Source organism: Phascolarctos cinereus, unplaced genomic scaffold, assembly GCF_003287225.1.
Source record: "Phascolarctos cinereus isolate Bilbo 61053 unplaced genomic scaffold, phaCin_HiC Scaffold_8;HRSCAF=390, whole genome shotgun sequence".
NCBI lineage: Eukaryota > Metazoa > Chordata > Mammalia > Diprotodontia > Phascolarctidae > Phascolarctos > Phascolarctos cinereus.
Genome location: NW_027556291.1, coordinates 53,239,375 through 53,260,589, shown reverse-complemented (window position 1 = coordinate 53,260,589; position 21,215 = coordinate 53,239,375). Strand labels below are relative to the sequence as shown.

Genomic DNA, 21,215 nt, shown 5'->3' with positions numbered 1-21,215 from the left:
ACTGAGTCCAACCCCCTCATTTTACAGATGAGGACACCAAGGCACAGACAGGCTAAGTTATCTAAACGGCAGTAAGACTCTGAGAATACCCTGCATAAACAGTTAACACCCAACCAAAAGTAAAGAGCACGGTAGCCAGCCCACGGCCTTCCAAACTGTGTGTGTGGCCTGTGAAGTTAGTGCACAGGGAGGAAAACTGCCACCATGGGCTGTATCGATGTCAGGATCAAAAGTGAGAGTGCTCTTTGAAAGGCCTAAAATATTTCTAGAAAGCCATAATGGGGTTCTAACTAGCAATATTAAAAACACATGTGCTTAGCAAAGGCTTTTAGAAAAAACCCATCTGGAGTATTTGGGGGACTCCTGGCTCCTCCCCTTTACCAAGGTGGTTACCTTTAGCATGAAGCCTATCATAAGCATTCATACAAGAAAGAGACCAGCTCACAGACTCCTTAAAAGACCCCCACAGGCCACATTTTGGGGAGGAGCTAGAATAGAAGGGTCCCCTCAAAAGCCTTCTCCTCTGATGCCTCCTCATTGTGATATGTGGGACATCCTGGATTCTTGACAGCTATACCAATGGAATACAAGCTCTGGTGGACCTTATACCAAGTTGGATAGACTCAGGATGAGGCTATTTGCCTGCTGTTCCAGGACAACCAGCTCAGAGCAACTCATGACCAGAGTGGCTACAAGGGGACAAATTCTTTGGCCACAGCAGTTCGCAAAGATAGTCTATTAAGTTGCAATCTGCACCAGTGGAGGAAAAACCCACAATGACAGACACAGATCCTTGAGGCATATAGCATGGGACCTCTCAGATAAAGATCAAAGCCAGAACACTGAAAGGGAAAGCTGTTACTTGGCCCAACCTAAGTCTCCAGGAGAAATGAATTACATTTTGATAGAATCTAAGCTCCTTGAAGGCAGGGACTGTTTTGGTTTTGTCTCTGTATCCCCAGCACCTAGTACACAGTAAGCGCTTACTACAAGATTGTTGATTGATGCTCTTCCCCCACTCCCAGGAGAATGGAAGCTCCCTGAGGACAGAAAATATTTTGGTTTTAGCTCTGTACCCCCAGCAGCTAATACGGTGCCCAGCACATAGCAGGCACTTAATACATGCTCATCAAACAATTAGGAACCAGGAAATTAATTCAAAACTGTTACTTACTACAGCAAAGAGAAATTCAAGATACTCGTTGCTGCTGTCATTCAACCGAAGCGTGGCTGATTCCTTATGACACTCGCCATGACAATCCGTCGTATTGGGGTTAATGTTCAAAAGTGAAGTAACCTTTAGAGAAAGGAAGAAGGTATTAAGGCCTTATATGATTTTGGAGGTTGAACAAAATAACATTTGCCTGGATTCTGCCAATTTAAAAAAAAATTGGATCATTCTATTTCAGTATAGTTGGTTTCTTTTGCAATCCTACGTATTTTACCTTATTCATTGAAAAACCTTATTCTGAGAAGAGGTTCACAGGCCTCACCAGACTGCACAAAGACTCTAGAACAAAACAAACAGATTAGAACCCGTGTTCTAATTAAATCTAGATTTTTTTAAGGTTGTTCTGGGCCTGTGAACTACAGTTCAGAAATCTACTTTTACATCATAGCAAAGGAAGGAAGTGTTCCCCAGCAAAAAAAAAAAAAAGCTTTTTCAATTAAAAAGCTAAAGAAGTATGCCCTTTTTTTCCTGGAATACAAGAGCTCCATACATCTGGCTTGCTTTCTTTCCACACAGAACTCTGGGAAGAAGATTCATTGGCTAGTGGTCCCACAGCACTGGACAATGATGCATTGGAGCAGAGTTCGCCAATCTATGCCTGTTATTCTATATGTCAATCCCTGCCAATCTAGAGATCAATGCTCTGGATGAAAATCTAAGATTAGACATTAGCTGCCTGGAAATAAGGACCAACTATTTATACTCTGAGCTGGTGATGCAGAATCGCAGCAACTAAGCCATTTTTAAGACTAAGAAGGATTCTACTACTTGAGATGAAGGCATGTTGGGCGTTATATTTTGCAAGTTACATTAACTCTTCTTCATGCCAAATGGGAATTGATCCAAATAAAAGCTAAAAGACAAATGCCAGGGAGGCTTTTGAAGTCCACATGATTCCAGGGCCAATTTGTCAGAAGTTGAAGGTAAAATGACCCATTAAGAAGGATAGACCAGCAATACAAGAATCTAAGACATCTCCAAAGGCCTCGTGATGGAAAATGCTATCCACATTCAAGAAAGAACTATGGACTGAATGCAGATTGAAGCATACTATCTGTTATGTTTTTTCTTCTGTTGTGTTTTATTTCCTCTTTCTGGTGGTTCCTCCTATTGGTTCTAATTCTTACCTACAACATGACTAATGTGAAAATATGTTTAATAGGAATGCATATGTATAGCCTATATCAGATTGTGCGCCATGTTGGTGAGGGTGGTGAGGAGGAAGAGGGAGAAAAATTATAAACTCAAAAGCATATGGAAGTGATCGTTGATAAATCAAAGTAAATTAATTAAAAAAAAAAGAAAAAGGAGACAAGTTGGGGACAACAAGAGGAGACAATTGTACCTCATCTTTGGTGATGTTCAGCTGCAGCCCCATGGTAGCCAAGAGACAAACAGCACCCCCAGATGTAACAGAATAGGTACCAGGGTAGGGTCTTTCTTTAGGGATGGGTTTTGCAGTAGGAACAGGCATAGTAGTAACGGCGGTTGTTGATACAATCGACTCATCTTCATCACACAGGTACTCTGAAGGGGAAAAAAAAGATGATTTCACCTTGCTGTTTTCTAACCTTGAAGGCTAGGAAAAAAGAGAAGGTTTTTTCCCAAAGGAGACCAAGTGATTTCTAGGATAGCAGATGTGGAGCACAGGTCATCAACCACATCATTTTACAGATGAGGAAAATGAGGCCCAGGGAGGAGTGAAGTGACTTGTCCAAGGTCACACATATTATTCAAGATCTAGAGCTGGAAGGGACCTCAAAGATCATCTAATTTTACAAAGGAGGAAACTGAAGCCCAGGAACAGGGACTTGCCCAAGGTCATACAAGGTATCAAGTGGCAGAGCCCGAATTTAAATCTGGGAGTTATTCACAACAAGTAAATGAGCAATTATATGCCTAGGAAATTTCATGAACTACCAAGTCAATGACAAAACCAGATACTAGAGGGCAGCCAGGTGATAACAGTGGATACAGCACTGTCCCTGGAGTCAGGAGGACCTGAGTTCAAATCCAGCCTCAGACATTTATTAGCTGTGTGACCCTGAGCAAGTCACTTAACCACGACTGCCTCCAAAAAAACAAAATAAAACAAAACAAACAAAAAAACCAGATATGAGAATTTAGAAAGTCGAGATCAAAGAAGCCTTGGAATGTGCTGAAGGGCCAACAGTACCACTGCAGCATCTGTCGGGAGTCCTTAGCTAAAACATTATCTAGAAGTAATTAAGTTTTTATTGAGCCCATCACACACTAGAGTCCATGAGTTTTTAGGGTCACAAGCATCATGGTAATGATTACCAATGGATAAACTTTAAGCATTGAAGATAAGACGGTAAGACTAAGGACTGAGAATACAGAATTCCCGGGTGAGGAAACTCCCTCTATCAATGCAGGGCAGTGCCCTCTCTCCAACTTCTAGTGACCAAAAGATGCTTGGAGCACTAAGAGATTGATTGGCTCACCCACAATCACCCAGGCTGTACTTGTCAGACATGAAGCCAGCTCTCCAATCTACTATGCTGCTATGCTCTTAGCCTATCTCTAGGATAAGAGGCCTTAAGAAATGCTTTCAAATAATAAATCCAACAAAAGTCTTAAGTTTCAAAGCATCCTGCAGTGTGCTTTTGGCATATTACCTTTGGTGCTGATTGTGTTGTTCTGGATAAAAGCTTGCACAAGGATATCCCAATAGTTGTGGGTGACATTTCGTTCTGTTACTGTCATTACACTACGGCATCTGAAGAATTCATCCAATGGGACCCCAATTGTGTTGACCTCAAAAGTGGTGCTAACTTTTCCTACAAAAGAGGATGGATTAGTCTGGACATTGGTTTTCTACCGTGTGAAAAAGACAATATATTGCCAGAATTCTGAAGTAACATATGCCTACAAGTTATAGAAGGCCCCGTTTTTATCAGGATGCCTTCACAAATCTATTAACATCTGTGAACAAGAACACATACTCAAATCACGAAGAAAATCAAAATGATTGTGGATGTAGCCATGAACTTGCCTGAAAAAAATCTGTTTATTAACTTTAACAACCAAGAACTAACATTTAGATAGTGTTTTGCATTTTGCAAACTTCATCACTTATCTCTTTTTTTAATTATATATTTTATTTTTCCTCAATTACATGTTAAAAGAATTTTTAAATGTTTTTTACTTAATAGTATTTTATTTTTTCCCAATTACATGCAAAGATAGTTTTCAAAATTCATTTTTGTAAGATTTTGAGTTCCAAATTTTTCTCCCTCCCTCTCCTCCCTTCCCTCCCCCCTCTCCAAGATGGCAATCTGATATAGGCTATACATGTACAGTCATGGTTAACATTTTTTTAAAGTTTTAAGTTCCAAATCCTATCCCTCCCTCCTTCCCTTCCCCCTCTCTAAAAATGGTAAGCAATCCAATATAGTTTATACATGTTCATCATTTATCTCAATCCAACTCGGCAACAATCTGGTGAAGTAGGTGCTGGGATTATCTCCATTTCACAGATGAGAAAATGGAGGCTAAGATAAATTTAATGACTTAACCCACAATCACAAAACTACTAAGTATCTGAGGTAGGATTTAAACCTAGGTCTTCCTAAAAAAAAAAAAAATCTTGCATTCTATCTACTACTCTAATTAGCAGCCTGCTAGGTTTCTCTGTGTCAGCTAAAAAAATTTTTTCTCTACCTTCTCAACATAAGTGATATTAAACATAGTGACCTTAAAGGAATCTCTCACATATAGAGTTGTTTTTCTTTTTCTGCTAGAAAATGCTATCACACTTACTTACACACACACACACACACACACACACACACACACACACACACACTCCTTGGGTGTAGCCTTCTGACTGAATCCAAGTTTTACAGAACAAATCCTTTAATTAAAGAGATTTGTTCTGTGAAGTTTAGATTCAGGCAAAGGACTGCACTTGAGGACCTAGAGGGCCACATGTGGCCTTGAGGCCAAAGGTTCCCCACCCCTACCCTAGATAGATCCTTAGAGATGCGTTAGCTTGTTCTAGATTAGACGTTCTTAAACTGGGATCTGGAAACCTGGTCTCTGGATAGATTTCAAAAGGTCTGTGAACCTGGACAGGAAAAAAATTGAACCTTTATTTTCACTAACCTCTAACTCAAATTTAGAATTTCCTTCCATTATTAAAAAACATTATCCTGAGAAGGGACTCATTGGCTTCACCAGACTGCTACCAAAGGGGTCCATCCAGCCCTCTGATTAAGGTTAAGAACTAGTGCTCTACATTACCACTACCAGGTCTATATCCCAAAGAGATCAAAGAAAAAGAAAAAGGATTGATTTGTACAAAAATATTTACAGCACAGTGGATAGAGCACCAACCCTGAAGTCAGGAGGACCTGAGTTCAAATCCGGCCTCAGACCAAACACTTGACACTTACTAGCCGTGTGACCCTGGGCAAGTCACTTAACTCCAATTGCCTAAAAAAAAAAAATATTTACAGCAACTCTTTTTGTGGTGGCAAAGAAATGAAAACTGAGAGGAAGCCCATCAATTGGGGAATGGCTAAACAAGTTGTGATACATGATTGTGATGGAATACTACTGTGCTATAAGAAGTGATGAGCAGGATGCTCTCAGAAAAATCTGGAAAGACATGAACTGATGCAAAGTGAAATGAGCAGAACCAGGAGAACATTGTACAGCAATATTATATGATGATCAACTCTGAATGACTTAGCTCTCCTCAGCAATACAATGATCCAAGACAGTTCCAAAGATGGAAATTATCATCTGCCTCCAGAGAAAGAACTGATGGAGTCTGAATGCAGATCGAAGCATATTCTTTAAAACTTTCTTTATCTTTCTTGGTTTTTTTGTTTGCGTTTTCTTTCATAATATGGCTAATATGGAAATATGTTTTGCATGACTACACATGTATAATCTATATCTAATTGCCTGCTGCCTCAAGGAGGGGAAGGGGAGGGACGGAAAGAATTTAAAACTCAAAATTTAAAAAAAACCAAAAGCTAAAAACTGTTTTTACATGTAATTTTAAAAATAAAATATGAAAATTTTTACGCTAAAAAAAAAGAACCACTGCTGTAGATGGAAAGAAGAGTCAATAGAATATGGCAGCAACATATGAGTGCCATTTCTATATGCCCACATCTCAGGATCATGAAAACCCTTGCTTGGGGGCAGCTAGGTGGCACAGTGGATAGAGCACCAGCCTTGTATTCAGGCAGACCTGAGTTCAAATCCGGCCTCAGACACATAACACTTACTAGCTGTATGACCCTGGGCAAGTCACTTAACCCCATTGCCTAGACAAAAAAAAAAAGACACACAAAAAAAACCCCCTTGCTATACAGAACGTGTTACACAACTGTCTGGCAAAGGAGACAGTGAATGTGGCTGCTGACCACATTAATGAGCAGAAGGGACAATATCTGAACAAGAACAATTCTCCTAAACTAGCAATTGAATTATTTCAATTACTAAGTTACGTAAATGACAGAATGGTGACTGAGTACACTGCTTCTATGTGAAAAGAATCTTAAAAACCATTTTAAGCCCCAAATAGTTTTAAGTACCTTCTCATAATAGTTATAAGCCTTATATCTTTCCTTCTGGAAAACTAGAACTTTTAAGTGCTAACTTTTTTGAAATCCAGATTTTCTTCTTTCATAACATGTCTTAGTTACTGCTTATTCATTCCCCATTGCTCCCTTTCCCCTACTCTGTGGTCTAGCCAAATTGGCCTTTTCTCTATTCTATCTCTCATCTCCACACCTTTGCGCTGGCTGACCTCCAGGCCTTCCCTCTCCATCACTGCCCCATAGAGTTCCTCCCTTCTTTCAATATAGCTTGAGCATCACTTTCTACATGAAGCCTATATTGATTGGGGTGGAAGGTGTGTTCAGGGAAGACTAGCACCTCTGGTGTCTACCTGATCCACCCAACTCCAAGAAGCTGTAGCATGCACAGTGACCATACCCTGGTAAACCATTTTGGTAGATGGGCTAAACTAGATTGAGTAACCAAGGGGTCTCAAACCTGTCGTGAGTTAGAGGAGTGTCTACCCCAAGCAAGTGAAGACTTCCTCTGGTGGAATGGGTAGATGAGAACAATTTGTTCCAACGGCCATGAAGGCGGCTGAAACGGATGCCGTGGAGTGATCAGAGCTTGGTTAGACATTGAAGATGCAAAGGCCATCCACTATACCTCCAGCCATCACCAGTCACCTTGACTGGACTGTGGAAGGACTCTGGAAGAGAGAGTGAGGCCAAAGACTTCATGTAACTCTGCCTCACTTAAATCCAATCTATGCATGAATCAAAAGACATCACCCCTACCATTTTTACCTATCTCAAAGTCATGTGGTGACAGGCAAGTGACAAAGCAGAAGGTGTGAATATACGGGCAGCTGTAGGCACATCCCTACACACAGGCAGCCCAGGCCATAGGGTTGCCTTCTCACTAGAGGCAGCAGTGGGATTCAGCAGCCCCTTGGGTGTCTAAGCAGCCTTTATTCTTTCTTTTTTTTTAGGCAATTGGGGTTAAGTGACTTGCCTAGGGTCACATAGCTAGCATCAAGTGTCTGGTGTGAGGCCGGATTTGAACTTAGGTCCTCCTGACTCCAGGACCAGTGCTCTACCCACTGCACCACGTAGCTGCCCCTCTGAGCAGCCTTTTAAGAACTGTACTGCTCCCCTCCTGGTGTGAAGAAGGGGCTAGAAAAGGTGCCCTACAAATTGTCTCTATGCCCAACCCTGGCCTGTGTACCACAACTGGTGGGAATCCTACCCTGTGGTTGAAACACAAAAAAATGGACAAAAACTTCTGCAAAGCTGATACCCTCACCATTGGTACATGAAGCGTGCGCACACTTTTAGATACCACCAAATCCAGTAGACCTGAAAGAAGAACAGCTCTTGTTGCAAGAGAACTCAGCAGGTATCACATCCATATAGCAGCCCTGAGTGAAATAAGGCTGACAAATGAAGGCCAGCTTACCGAAGTCAGAGCTGAATACACATTTTTCTGGAGTGGCCACAGTGAAGGGGAGAGCTGTAAAGCTGGTGTAAGTTTTGCAATCAGAACTAATCTAGACAGCAAGCTCACACGCCTACCAAAAGAACTGAAGGACAGGCTCATGAAAATGCAAGCCACTTGCAGGAAAACACCACGCCACCAACGTCAGTGCCTATGCTTCCCACCATGATGAACCCTGCTGAGGTCAAAGAAAACTTTTATGAAGACCTGGAAACCCTCATCACCAATGTGCCAAAAGGGGACAAGCTTATAATTCTGGGTGACTTTAATGCTAGAGCAGGCTCAGACTACCAGACATGGCAGGGAGTCCTTGGGAGGAATGGAGCTGGAAACAGTAACGGCAATGGTCACTTACTACTGAAGACTTGTGCATCTCATGAGAACATCACCAACACTGTCTACTGTTTACCTAAATGCAATAAAACTTTGTGGATGTTTACTACGTAACCATAGGAAAAATCTATCTATCCATTAAAGTAAACTATGTCATTATAAGGAGAAGGATGTGAGAGTAACAAAGGCAATGGTGTGGTGCAGTGTGCTGGACTGATCAAAGACTTCTCCTCTTCAAGCAAATATTCCCATTCAACAAAAGTGGTGGCCCCAAGGCAAGATGAGACTACCAGAAGACTTAATGTCAATAGATTAGAGCATTTCTCTGAGCAGAAACAGTTCACTGCTAACCTGAAGAGAAAGTTGAGCCAACACACAGTTGGCAATGGTGGAGCAGAAAAGGAGTGGGCAGCTATCAGAGATTCGGTGTATGGCACTGCATTTACTCATCTAGGCCGGAACACTGGCAAAGATCAAAATTGGTTTGATGAAAATGATGGGGAAATTCAGAAGGTGCTAAATGAAAAATGAGAACTCCACAGGGTTTACCAGCAGGATAGTTCATCTCTAAGAAGGCAGCATTTAACTCCATCAAAAGTAAAGTACAAGCGAAGCTTAGAAAGATGCAGGATTCTTGGCTCAGTAAGAAGGCAGATGAAATTCAGTTTTACACTGATAGCAACAATCTGAAGCATTTCTATGATGCCCTACTTATGGGCTAAAGACATATGGTGCACCTCAACTACTCAGTGCTGATTAGTGATAAGGATATGAACCTGGAGGGATGGGCTAAACACTTCCATAGTGTTCTCAACAGACCATCATTAATCAATGCTGAAGGCATTGGCTATTTACCTCAGGTTAAAGTCAATCCCTCTCTAGCCAAATTTCCAACTGAAGAAGAGGTTTTGAATGCCATTAGGCTCCTCTCCTGTAGCATAGCACCTGGTGCTGATTCTATTCTAGCTGAGATTTACAAGGTAGGGTGTCCATTGCTCATACAAAAGCTGATGAAATTTTCCAGGTTATATGGCAAGAGGAGATTATCCCCCAGTAGTTCAAGGACACCTCCTTCGACCATCTCTATAAAAGTAAATAGACTGTCCTGTGACAATCACAGGAGGGGACTCTCTCTTAGTCACTGCTGGCAAGATTCTTGCCAGAGTCCTCCTTAATAGGCTGATCCTTCACCTGGAAGATGGTCATCTACCTGAGAGCCACTTCAGAAAGGACCACACTGATGGTAAATTATTTAAAGTAAAAAGGCTACAAGCCAAAACTAAAGTGGAGGGAGAGTTGGTGCATGATTTTTTGTTCACAGATGATTGTGCACTCAATGCAGCCTCTGAAGCTGAGATGCAAGAAAGTGTGGATTGATTCTCTGCTGCTTGTGCTAATTCTGGCCTAACAATTAAGACCATGAAAACACAGGTGCTTCACCAGCCAGCACTACACCATCCATTCATAGAACCATCGGTTACGGTAAATGGAGTAGTTTTGCATATTGTGGACAAGTTCACTTATCTTGGCAGTATACTTTCTAAGGATGTACACAGTGACAATGAGGTTGACACATGCATTGCCAGAGCTAGCTCAGTGTCTGGGAGGCTCCGAAGGAAAGTGTGGGAGAGAAGAGGAATGAGGTTGACTACCAAACTGAAGGTCTACAGAACCGTTGTGCTGACCTCATTGCTGTATGCCTGTGAAACCTGGACAGCATACCGGTGCCATGCCAGGAAACTGAATCGCTTCCATATGAACTGTCTTAAGAAGACTCTGAAGATCACCTGGCAGGATAAAGTACCAGACACTGAGGTCCTTTCTCAAACTAAACTGTCAAGCACTAAAACTCTGCTTTAGAGAGCAATGGGCTGGCCACGTTGTTCAAATGCCAAATGTATGCTTGCCTAAAAAACTATTTTATGGAGAACTCTCTCATACAGGGCAAGCGTTCACATGGTAGTCAGAAAAAGCGATACAAGGACACTCTCAGGGTCTCTCTTAATAATTTTGGAATTGATTGTGTGACACAGGAGATAGTGGCACAGGACCGCCCAGCATGGCATGCCCACATCAGAGAAGGTGCTGTGCTCTATGAGCAAAGCAGAACTGAAAGTAGCTCAAAAGAAATGTGAGATACACAAAATTAGAGAATCCACTCCAAATATTCACACCGACTATTTGTGCCTAAGCTGTGGTAGAGCATTCTGATCTCTTACTGGTCTGATCAGCTACAGTCAGATACACTGTAACTTGACTCTAACATAGCAACATCATTTTGGTCCTCTTCAAGAACGAAGGACAACATTCAACCAACTGATTCCCCAACTGCTAGCATCCTCTGGCCTTGTATGACCTCCACTTTGTACTTAACTATCTGGTATTTATTTTAATTTATTCTCTTTATACTTATTTATTAAATACTTGTTATCTCCCTGGTTATAATGTAAGCTCCTTGAGGGCAGGGGCTGTTTCATTCTCTTGTCTCTGTATCCCAACGAATGAAAGAAAACACACATATTAAGTACTTAATATGTGCAATTCAATAAATGCTTATTGACTGATTTACCCTCCTCTCTCCATTCCTACTACCCCATTTCCAAGCCCTTGGTCCTTTGCTCCTTGGCTGGTATCCTTCTTCTAGTGCTCCCACTTATAAATTCATTCTGCATATTCTATTCTTTTTTTTAAACCTTTTTTTTCTTTTTAGGCAATCGGGGTTAAGTGACTTGCCCAGGGTCACACAGCTAGTAAGTGTGTCAAGCGTTTGGTCTGAGGCCAGACTTGAACTCGGGTACTCCTGACTTCAGGGCCAGTGCTCTATCCACTGCGCCACCTAGCTGCCCCCTGCATATTCTATTCCGCTCTTGCCACGTCAACCCTATGCTTAGGAACCCACTATGGATCCCTATGACTTACATATAATAAGCCTAAACTACTCTGTCTAGCTTTTGTGGCCCTCTAGCATCACCGACAACAATGATAATAATAGCTAACATTTACATGGTGCTTACTATGTGCCGGGCTCTGTGCTAAGCACTTTACAAATATTATCACATTTGATCCTCACAACAACCCTGGGAGGTAGGTGCTGTTATTATTAGCCCCATTTTACAGATGAGGAAACTGAGGCAAACAGTAGTTAAGTGAGTTGCTCAGAACTTACATAGGTCGTAAGTGTCAAGAGACTAGATTTGAACTCAGGTCTTCCTGACTTCCAGACTCCACTTTGACTAGAGCCCCATCTACCTATCCAAGGCATACCTTTCAGCTAGAGTCAGGTAAACTTCTTGCACACACCATGTTCATGGCTGCCTTCCTCAGGCTGCTCTCCCCCTGTGTGGGCTTCTTTCTCCTTAGCCAAGTTCTACCCTCTCTGTGAAGCACCGGCCCACCCTCACCCTTCCATTTTCTGCCATCTTATCATCCTTTTAGGGACCACCATTGGTTTTCTCCATAAATTACACATCGATTTTATCTAGCTATCCCTAGCTAAGCTATTTGAGAACACAGACAAGTGTCTCAGGAGTTTTCCCCCTGCCACCCAGAGCACTTGCTAGGCACATAGGAGGTGCTAAAAAAGTACCTGCCACTTTAGGGGTCTAGAAACTCTGGCTTAACAGTCAGACTGAGGAGATAAGAGAAAGGCTGAGCAAAGGGATTTTCAGTGTCTAGGTGTCTGTCATTCCCTTCAGACCTTTACACTCATTCACTTCTAGATCTCAGGAAGTACAGCTCTGTAGACTAGAGGCAACTATGAATTATTCATTAGCAAGTCTAAATAAAAAGGCTGCTTCCAGATGGCCATTATGGCGAACAAAATGAAACGTTTGCTATGTCTGAGAAAAACAAAAATATTGCCCCCAAAACATGCGAGAGTAAATCATGAGATCTGAGCTCTAGAGCCAGAAGGGACCTCATAGGCCATCATTTTATAGAGGCAGAAACTGAGGCCCAGGGAGATAAAGGGACTTGTCCAAGGTCATACAAGTCATAAGGATAAGAACTAGAATTTATACCCACCTCTACTGACTCTAATAGCAGTGGGGGCTTTTTTTACCCCCATTGTACCACAGTGCCTCAGGGGTAGCTAGGTGGCGCAATGGATAGATCACCAGGCCTGGAGTCAGGAAGAGTCATCTTCCTGAGTTCAAATCTGGCCTCAGACACTTACTGGCTGTGTGACTCTGGGTAAGTCACTTCACCCTGTTTGCCTCAGTTTCCTCAACTGTAAAATGAGCTGGAGAAGGCAATGGCAAACCACCCCAGTATCTTCGCCAAGGAAACCCCAAAGGAAGGTGACGAAGAGCTGCACACAACTGAAAAACAACTAAACAACAACAGCCACAGTGCTTCATTCCCTCTTAGTTTAGATGGGGTTTCAGTTCACGTACAAACTATTTTTATTAATGTTATCATTACATCCTGCATACAGATCTGGCTGAAATGTGGGCCACAGCTGAAGTTTCAAATAGTCACAGCTTTAAAATACCAAGAACTTCTTTTAGTTGCAGGGATTAAGTCATTCCAAATCGGACAGCAACTTTAACAAGCCACAAATGCTACATCCTTTCTACAAGTCTTTCTCAGTCAATTTTGGCTGGACAGGGTCGCCAACAGCAAAAGGGCAAGGTGAAAGGTGGGGGCTGGGCATCTGATCAGTCATCATTCAATGTCTAAAGTTTTGGTAAAATGGAATGGCCCAAGAGGTCACTGACCACTCCACCCAACCTACCTGATTCTTCTCAAAACAATAAAACCCTAAATGCCTGTTACCTTTCTCTTTGGCATCAGGAAAAGCGTTATTATCGCTGGTGTCATAGGAAAAGGAGATGACATCAATGAAATAAGCAGAATTCTCTCTGATAAAGTTCACAGTCCAAAAGAAACCCGATCCAAACTGGACTTTAATTTGGGAGATATTGTCATTAGTACCGCAATCACTTCCACTGTACGATGCATTGCTGGGGACCTGAATTGTTACATTTTTCTAAAATAAAAAGTGGAAAGAGATAGGGGAGGGAGAGAAAAATATGAATGTACATAAATGCATTTCTCCAAGGTTTGGAGTTTAGTATTAAGACTCTCATGCCCTCTGTTTACCTTTCCCTAGCCTGCTATGTTTAAAAAAGTGGGGGGGTAGGGTGGGGCTCAGGTGCTCCCATATTTTTATTCCTCTGGGGAAATCACAAAACCGATTATGGGTTAAAATCAGCAAATGTTCAACAGACAGCTCTGTCTTTGTCCTCCCCTTCTCCCACCCCTCCCCCAGGCTGCATGTTGGTAGAGAGATTTAGAAAGGCGGGGAGGACATAGTGGATAGAGACCTGGCCTGGTGAGCACGTCCCCTCCCCTCCCTCCATCTCTAATGCTGGAAATTGGAGAGCAGGTGTTAATCTGTGCTGGCAAATTATAATGAAAACATAAGTCTAATCCAAAAAAAAAAAAGAATATGGGGAGAATGGGATAGGGGAAGGGAGAAGGAGAGGGAGAAAAATAACCGTTAACCAACAAGTAAGGAAACAAGAGAAACCACGAATGGAGGGTGAAGATGAGATAAGGGTAACCGTTTACATGAAAAGCGTTCATCAAAGTACTAAGTAATTATAAATGAGTAGCTTACTCTTCATCATTTTCCCTTAATCGATTCTAAGAAACCCAAACAATTCATGACCTCAGAGAAGTAAAATACATAAAACCACAAAAATTAAATGCCTTCAAGTACATAGGAAAAACCACGGACAGAGCAAGAGGTAAGTCAATCAACCTCTGAGACTTTTTAGGGGAGGCAGGGCTAACAAAAGCATAGCAATTCCCAGTCGTTTGCCGAATGTCTACTTACAAGGCCGTGGTTTAGAGTCTCATATTCTATTGTGAAATTCATCTGCCATTGGGCACGCAGGCAAGTGGCATTGTGAGAGTTATTCAGGGTGAGATTCAATGCATCGACCTCAAGAGTTCCTGGAATTAAAAAAATGTACAAAATGAGATTATAGCTGCAAAAGGCACATTTATAAATATAAATGCCAGGTGAAGCTTGCATTTTTGAGCAAGACGGAAATTCAGAGTCCATCTGACCCATATATTTCAGAGTCATTGAAACTGTCCGGGCAGCCTGGTAGAGAGAACCAGCCTTGAAGGCAGGAGAATGCAGATTCAAGTCCTCCCTCTGACTCACTTTAGCTGTGTGACCCTGGACAAATCACTTAATCTGTTAGTGCTCTAATCTAGGCAACTCCCAGACTATATAAATTGAAAAAAAGTTGCTGACCTGTATTGAGAGTTTGAGTTTCCTCACTTGGACATTCTCTATACCAGTAAAATTACAAATCCAGTCCCTACCCTCTGCCCCCTAAATTATTACAAAGCCTCCTTAGCTAACTTCTCTCTCAGCATCTCCCTACTCCAAGTCATCCTGGCAGAGTTCTCTTCCTTAAACTACTTTTTTTCAAATTATTTCCTTTCTTAAAAGCTTTCAATGGCTATATGTCCCTCTGCTGGGCCTTGAAGACCCTCCTTAATTTGTCCTCCTTTTCATATCCCCCCAAGTACCAGCCTTTCTTCTAATCATCTTCCCCTGACCACATGATGCTCCTTTCTGCTCCTATGGCTATTTCTCACTAGGGGAAATGGTTGTCCTTCTATGGGCATTCTCTCCACCCTTCAAGGCTCAGCTCAAGTCTCAGCTTGTCCCAGAAGCCTTTACTGAGTAAGCTGTACTTAGACTCGTTATAGTCCATAATATGCCGTCACAATCAGATAGCATTATGTTATAGGGGCACCGACTGGGAAACTTGGAATTCACTGAGTCCTTCATTTTGGAAATCTAAGTGACTTGTTTAGAGTCACCTCCATAAGCCTCCAAGGTGGGATTTGAACCCAGGTCTTCCTGACGCCCAGGCCTTCTCTACTAGATCAACAGGGCATTTGTCTCAACCTAGTTTCCCCAAGGAGACAACAAGTACAGAAGAAGCCTATCTCTCACTTAAAGTTACAGCCTGTGGGTAGGGTATTGGCATAGGATTAAGGGAGAAATAGGCCCTTTACTACTTCTTTGTTGATTTTTATCATAGCAACAATAATGTTGATCCCTATCTTGACCTGAAACCAGCAAATTAAGAGGACAGTTAGTTCTATATTGCAGTCAAGTCTCTAATGGGATGATTCTCAAAGGATCATTGTTTGCTCTCAGGACACCCTGTTCTCCAAAAAGATAATACACATATACACACATTTTCAATCAATATCTTCCATCTTTATTTCACCTCCATTTGCCAATATATCCCTCCCAGAGAGCCATCCTTTATAACAAAAGATAAGGGGGGAGGGGGGGAAAGAATTCAGCAAAACACAGCAAAAAAAAAAGTCTTATGAGACTATATATGCAGTATTCCATACCCATTGTCCCCCACCTCTGCAAAGAAGCCATGGGAGGTGCCTCCTCACAGCTCTTCTTTGGGGCCAACCTTAGTCATTATCATTTCACTATACTGTGTATTTCAAAATTATGGACATGGGGCAGCTAGGTGGCACAGTGGATAGAGCACCAGCCCTGGAGTCAGGAAAACCTGAGTTCAAATTTGACCTCAGACACTTGACGCTTACTAGATGTATGACCCGGGGCGAGTCACTTAATCCAGATTGCCTCATCAAAAAAAAAAATTATGGACATACCCTGGTATGGCAACAAAGCCAAAGCTTGGAATGACAGCTGTAAGGAATCCAAAGGAAGCATGCTTTCAAATCGGGGGTTCTCAAAATTATTTCCCCTTCAAATCCCAGTATTTGAAAAAGGTTTTGCAAAGTAAATCAGCACAAACCCTTTTTAACATCTCTAATTCTCTGCTCCCCACTTCCATTCCCATTAAGATTACCATCCCTAAGTCCAATTTCCCACCTCCAGACCCTCTGGGACAGCAAACAAACTGTAACCCATACAATGATTCACTCCAACACTGCCCTTACTGGCATCATTTCCTAGTTAGGGAGGAAAAAAAAAGAGGAGTGGACAAAGGCGATGAAACAGCAAAGGGGATACAGAGGGGAGTTTTTAAAAACACTTAAAAATCAAACTACAATATGAATTTCTCAAAAGATATCTTTCAAAAATATATGTCCTTCAGAGTTTCTAGAGCAGGGGTGAGGAAGCTGTGGCCTCGAGGCCACATGTGGCCCTCTAGATCCTCAAGTGCAGCCACAGGTTCCCCATCCCTGTTCTAGAGCTTACAGAAAAACTAGGAATGGAGGGAGAAGAAGATCCTCTGTAGCAAATCTCTACTGGGTTGTTCTGATTTACTACGTGGCACTAACTCCTCAAAGACAACTTTGCTGCTAACAATTACTCTCTTCACACAGTCTAGGATTCTCACCCCAAGCTGACATTAACTTTGATTTATGATGAGAAATCATAAAGGTTCTTTGACTCTACTGATGTGTGGTTCTCCATCTAATTAATCTTTTTTCAATCAAGTTTCCCCATGAGAGAATTAACTAGTACCCTTCACTCACTGTCATGAATGGATCCACATCCCAGAGACTTTCACATTTGTTAGGTGTTTAAAATGATTGAAGATTAAACAGCAATATGATTGAAAACTTCAGAGTTTAAACTTTTTTTTTCCAATCAAATGTTTGTTCATTCTGAGAAAGAGCAGAAGAAAGAAACACTACCATGGGAAGATCTGTCAATTTGGCCAACCTCCAGAGCTATCTCCCTCAAGACAGTCTTGACTCCAAGCAAATCATTTCATATCAGAACAATTTGTACCCACTTCAAAGTAAGATTATGACAAGAAGGCTTTGCCCATTTCAGAGGCTCCAGGAACCAAGATCTAGAAGTATAATCTATTGTAATATTGCAAAGTTAATCCACAGGAAGCAGGAGAGTAGGACAGCTATATTATAAGGAATTCATGGGGGAAAAAAACCAAAACAAACCTAGCACAAGTAGAAGAATGCTTACGTCTGAAGGCACAATCCTGGCAAAAGTTTAGTTATGCTGGGACGATTTACAGTTATTTTGTTTCACTGTTGTGTTTGTTACAGTTCATATACTTGAACACTTCTTGCTGAAGTTAAAATGATGTATGAACAACAACAAAAAACTTGAAAACAATGTTTAAACCTCACAAACATACAAGACGTGAGGATCAAATGCTTACTTAACTAAATACTAAACAAGTCATTTCAAATGCCTATATTCTAAATGGAATTCAAGCAAATTCTTGGAAAGGCAATTCTGTTTATGAGGACCATAAAGTTCTCAAACATGCCCAAGGTCTTTCTAGTTCTTCGTGACAATCCTTAGCTGTCGTCATACCTAAGAATTGATATGAGGATTTATCATATCAGTGCCTACATATTCATTAATCCCTCTAACAGCATGTCCTAAGGAAACATCTATGACTACCCCAGTATATGCCTCAACAAGTTGGCTTTAGAGAGATCTGTTTTTGGCACTTTCATGGAAGTTCTCAATCCAAAGCCCTTGGAACTGTTCATCATCTGTCTAAAACAGTTGAAATGTCACAGTACTTGTGAGCTCCATTCTTTTTTTTTTTTAAGCAATTGGGGTTAAGTGACTTGCCCAGGGTCACACAGCTAGTAAGTGTCAAGCGTTTGGTCTGAGGCCAGATTTGAACTCAGGACCTCCTGAGTTCAGGGCCAGTGCTCTATCCACTGTGCCACCTAGCTGACCTCTGTGAGCTCCATTCTAAGGCTTACAGGAGAGTTTAGAAAGCGGAGGGAAAGTTGAAATTGTGACCTTTCTGGGGGCAAATGGGGAGAGAGGTTAGCAGACTGGATGACAAGATTAATTCTTCTACAGGTAAAATATATGGGGGTTATTTACAATCCACTAGCAAGTTTGGTTTTTTTTTTTCCTCCAACCCTCATTTAAAAACCAGCCTACACCCTCCTCTATATGAGGCTGAGTGTCTGAACTAAGTTAGTTATGGAACTCTGGAATGCTTTTCTCATAAAACATCCCTGGAAGGTAATAACAGAATGAGGGGGAAGGGGAGAAGACTGAAAAGGGACAGATAGACTGAGGAGCCAGGTATTAGACAAGATCCCTAAATGCAACTCAAGCTAGGTGAAACCACCTCAACTGAGTCCAGGGTGGGGTGGCTCCCTTCCTAACCACTCAAAGAAAGAGAAATGACTGGGGGAGAGGGTGTCTCCCAGATGAAAGAATTCCCTTCACACTAAGGCCTCCTCAGCTTCAGAGTCTGGATTCAAACTGGTCGTGGCCTCCATACCATTTTCCCACCAGGCCCAGGTCCCCCTTGAGTTGACCATCTCACTCTTACTTTGGTCACTCCTTGGGCCACCTATCCTCCCCCTGCCCCATTCCACCTAGGCCATTTTTCAGTCCTTGACACCTCCTCCCATTCCCATTTTTGTCACTCCTCTGCTCCTTCCATCCACCCTCTCATCTAGGTTAGTCCAAAGCCCCCAGCCCCATCTCTCTCCTAGATTACCACTCAACTGCACACCTCCCCCCCCCACTCCCACTTTGGTCATTCCTCTCCCCCTGGTATCCTCCCTTACATTCTCATCTAGGTCACTCCTTTGATCGCAGCCCCCCCTCAATCTGGTCACTCTTCGGGCCCCCCAACAGTCCCTCATCCCATGTAGGTCGCTCCTTACCCACCCCCACCACCGAGGTTACTCTTTCACGACAGCCCCTCCCCTCCACTCTCACCTTAGTCATTCGGCTCCCACGAACCTCCCCCCCCCATTCTCATCTTGTTCACTCCTCAGTCGCCGCCCCTCCCTCATTCCACAAGCTCCTCTTCTCCCCAGTTCCAAGGGGCCAGGCCGCTCCCCACCTCGGGCTCCCTCCGGTTCCGGCCCTGGCCCCGGCCTCGGCCCCCCTCCCCGCGCACTGTCATCGCTTCCGTGTAAGGGGCGCCCCAGCCTCGGCCTCGGACCCGGAGCCAGGGTAAGAGCTGGGCCCGGTCTCCCCTTCCCTCCCCCCCCCCCGTCAGCCCCCACTCACTCAGTAAGAGACAGAGCAAAGCAAAGGCCGAGCCCCGGCTGAGGAGGGGGAGATGAAGACGGCAGCTGCGCGACATGGTCCTGGCCCAGGGGGGGCGAAGGTGGCAAACAAATTCCAGGTAGAGTCAGATGGTCGAGACCCTGGAGCCTAGAGACACGGCAGCGGAGCAATTAGACACGGACGCCTCGACCCCAGGTCTTATGATGAAGTGAGGCGGGGCTCCGATCTCGGCCAATCAGCAGGCAGGGGATCGGAGCTAGGCGGGGACAAGGCGGGGCTGAGGGTAAGGGGCGTAGTTTAGGCTGTGGGTGGGCTGGGCTATTGAGGGGAGGGGCGAGATGACCAAGGGGAGGGGTGGGGCGGGCGTTCAGCGCTCCCTCCAGCATCTAGAGACCGCACTGGCAAGTTGGGCTGCAGGCCTGCTTGCACCGGTGTAAATGTTGGGAGAGGGGCCGGGGGGGGGGGCAAGGAAGAGGCTGGAGCGGGAAGGGGGAATGATCGAAGGATTGATTAATTTACCACCACCTCACCTTTGTGTCCCCCGCCTAGTCCAGTGCCTGGTTCCTGGTGGCTGCTTAATAAATGCGTGTCGTGAATGATTAACTGTGGGAGGTAAGAAGAAGAGGGTTGCTTTAGTCTAGTCAGTTACACAAACCCAGCCCTAGTGGTAATAATTGACAGGTCTTATCTCTCTCCGTTTCCTCTGCTGCTCCAGAGTCAAATTAGACTAGTTGCTTACCTTCAAAGGCCTCCTCCCCAGAAGCCCCATCAATGCCTCTTTAGAGTGTAGTGGAAAGAACAGTGGACTTCAGAGGCAGAATACCTGGGTTCAAATTCGAGCTCTTCTACTTGCTAGCTGTTAGACCTTGGGCAAGTCACTTTCCCTCCATGGGCCCTCAATTTTGGTAAAGTGAAGGGGTTGGACCAAATGGCCTCTGAGGTCCCCTCCAGCTCTAGATCTAGGGTCCTAGGTCAATCACTTCAACTCTCTGGAACTCAGTTACTCATCATCTGTAAAAGGATGTGGCTAGACCAATGAGCTCTAGATCCTTCAAGATCTAGATCAAATGAGACAATATTTGTAAAGCACTTAGCCCAGTGCCTGGCACATAGTAGGCACTTAATGAGGGCTTCTTCCCACCCCCACCCCCATACCATTTACTGTCTGATATGCCTGGCCAGTTCCCATGTCTTTATTTTTTTTTAATTGATGGGTTGGTAGGTTTTTTCTTAATATCATAGTCGTTTTCCCACGTATTTATCGTCCCCACCCTGCATCGAGCCCTCCCTTGCAACAAAGAAAAGCAGTTAAACAAAACTCACAAAGCAACCACAAACTTGTGCAATGTTCCACACCCTCTCTGGAGGAGAGAAGTGTCTTTCATCTTCTGCTCCCTTGAACCAAGATTTTTCCATTGCAGTTACTCACCTAGGAATCAAAGGTTTAGAGCTAGAAAGACCTCAGAGAGCATCTAGTCCAGTCTCCTTAGTTTACAAATGAGGAAACTGAGGCCAGGAGGAAAGTGACTTACCTCAGCTCAACACAAATAGTAAGTTAAGTGTCCTCGGTGAGATTTGAAACCAGGTTCTTTGACTTAAAAGCCAGTGGCCTTT

General features: G+C 43.2%; 1 protein-coding gene across 3 annotated transcripts in view; it reads right to left on the bottom strand.

Moving 5' to 3' along the window:
• Positions 1-19,817, bottom strand: part of LAMP2 (lysosomal associated membrane protein 2) — a 39,669-nt gene extending 19,852 nt beyond the window's left edge. For 2 of the 3 annotated variants that reach the window (XM_020975109.2, XM_020975108.2), the window contains exons 1-6: positions 19,602-19,816; positions 14,442-14,560; positions 13,376-13,589; positions 3,871-4,032; positions 2,577-2,758; positions 1,175-1,297 (exon numbers count right to left, since the gene is read on the bottom strand). In XM_020975109.2, coding sequence (XP_020830768.1) covers positions 1,175-1,297; positions 2,577-2,758; positions 3,871-4,032; positions 13,376-13,589; positions 14,442-14,560; positions 19,602-19,677 — 876 coding nt within the window. In that variant the 5' untranslated portion in view covers positions 19,678-19,816. Of the gene's footprint in view, positions 1-1,174; positions 1,298-2,576; positions 2,759-3,870; positions 4,033-13,375; positions 13,590-14,441; positions 14,561-19,601 lie in introns of all 3 variants that reach the window. The other variant, XM_020975107.2, reaches the window with a different exon arrangement.
• Positions 19,818-21,215: the final 1,398 nt, after the last annotated feature.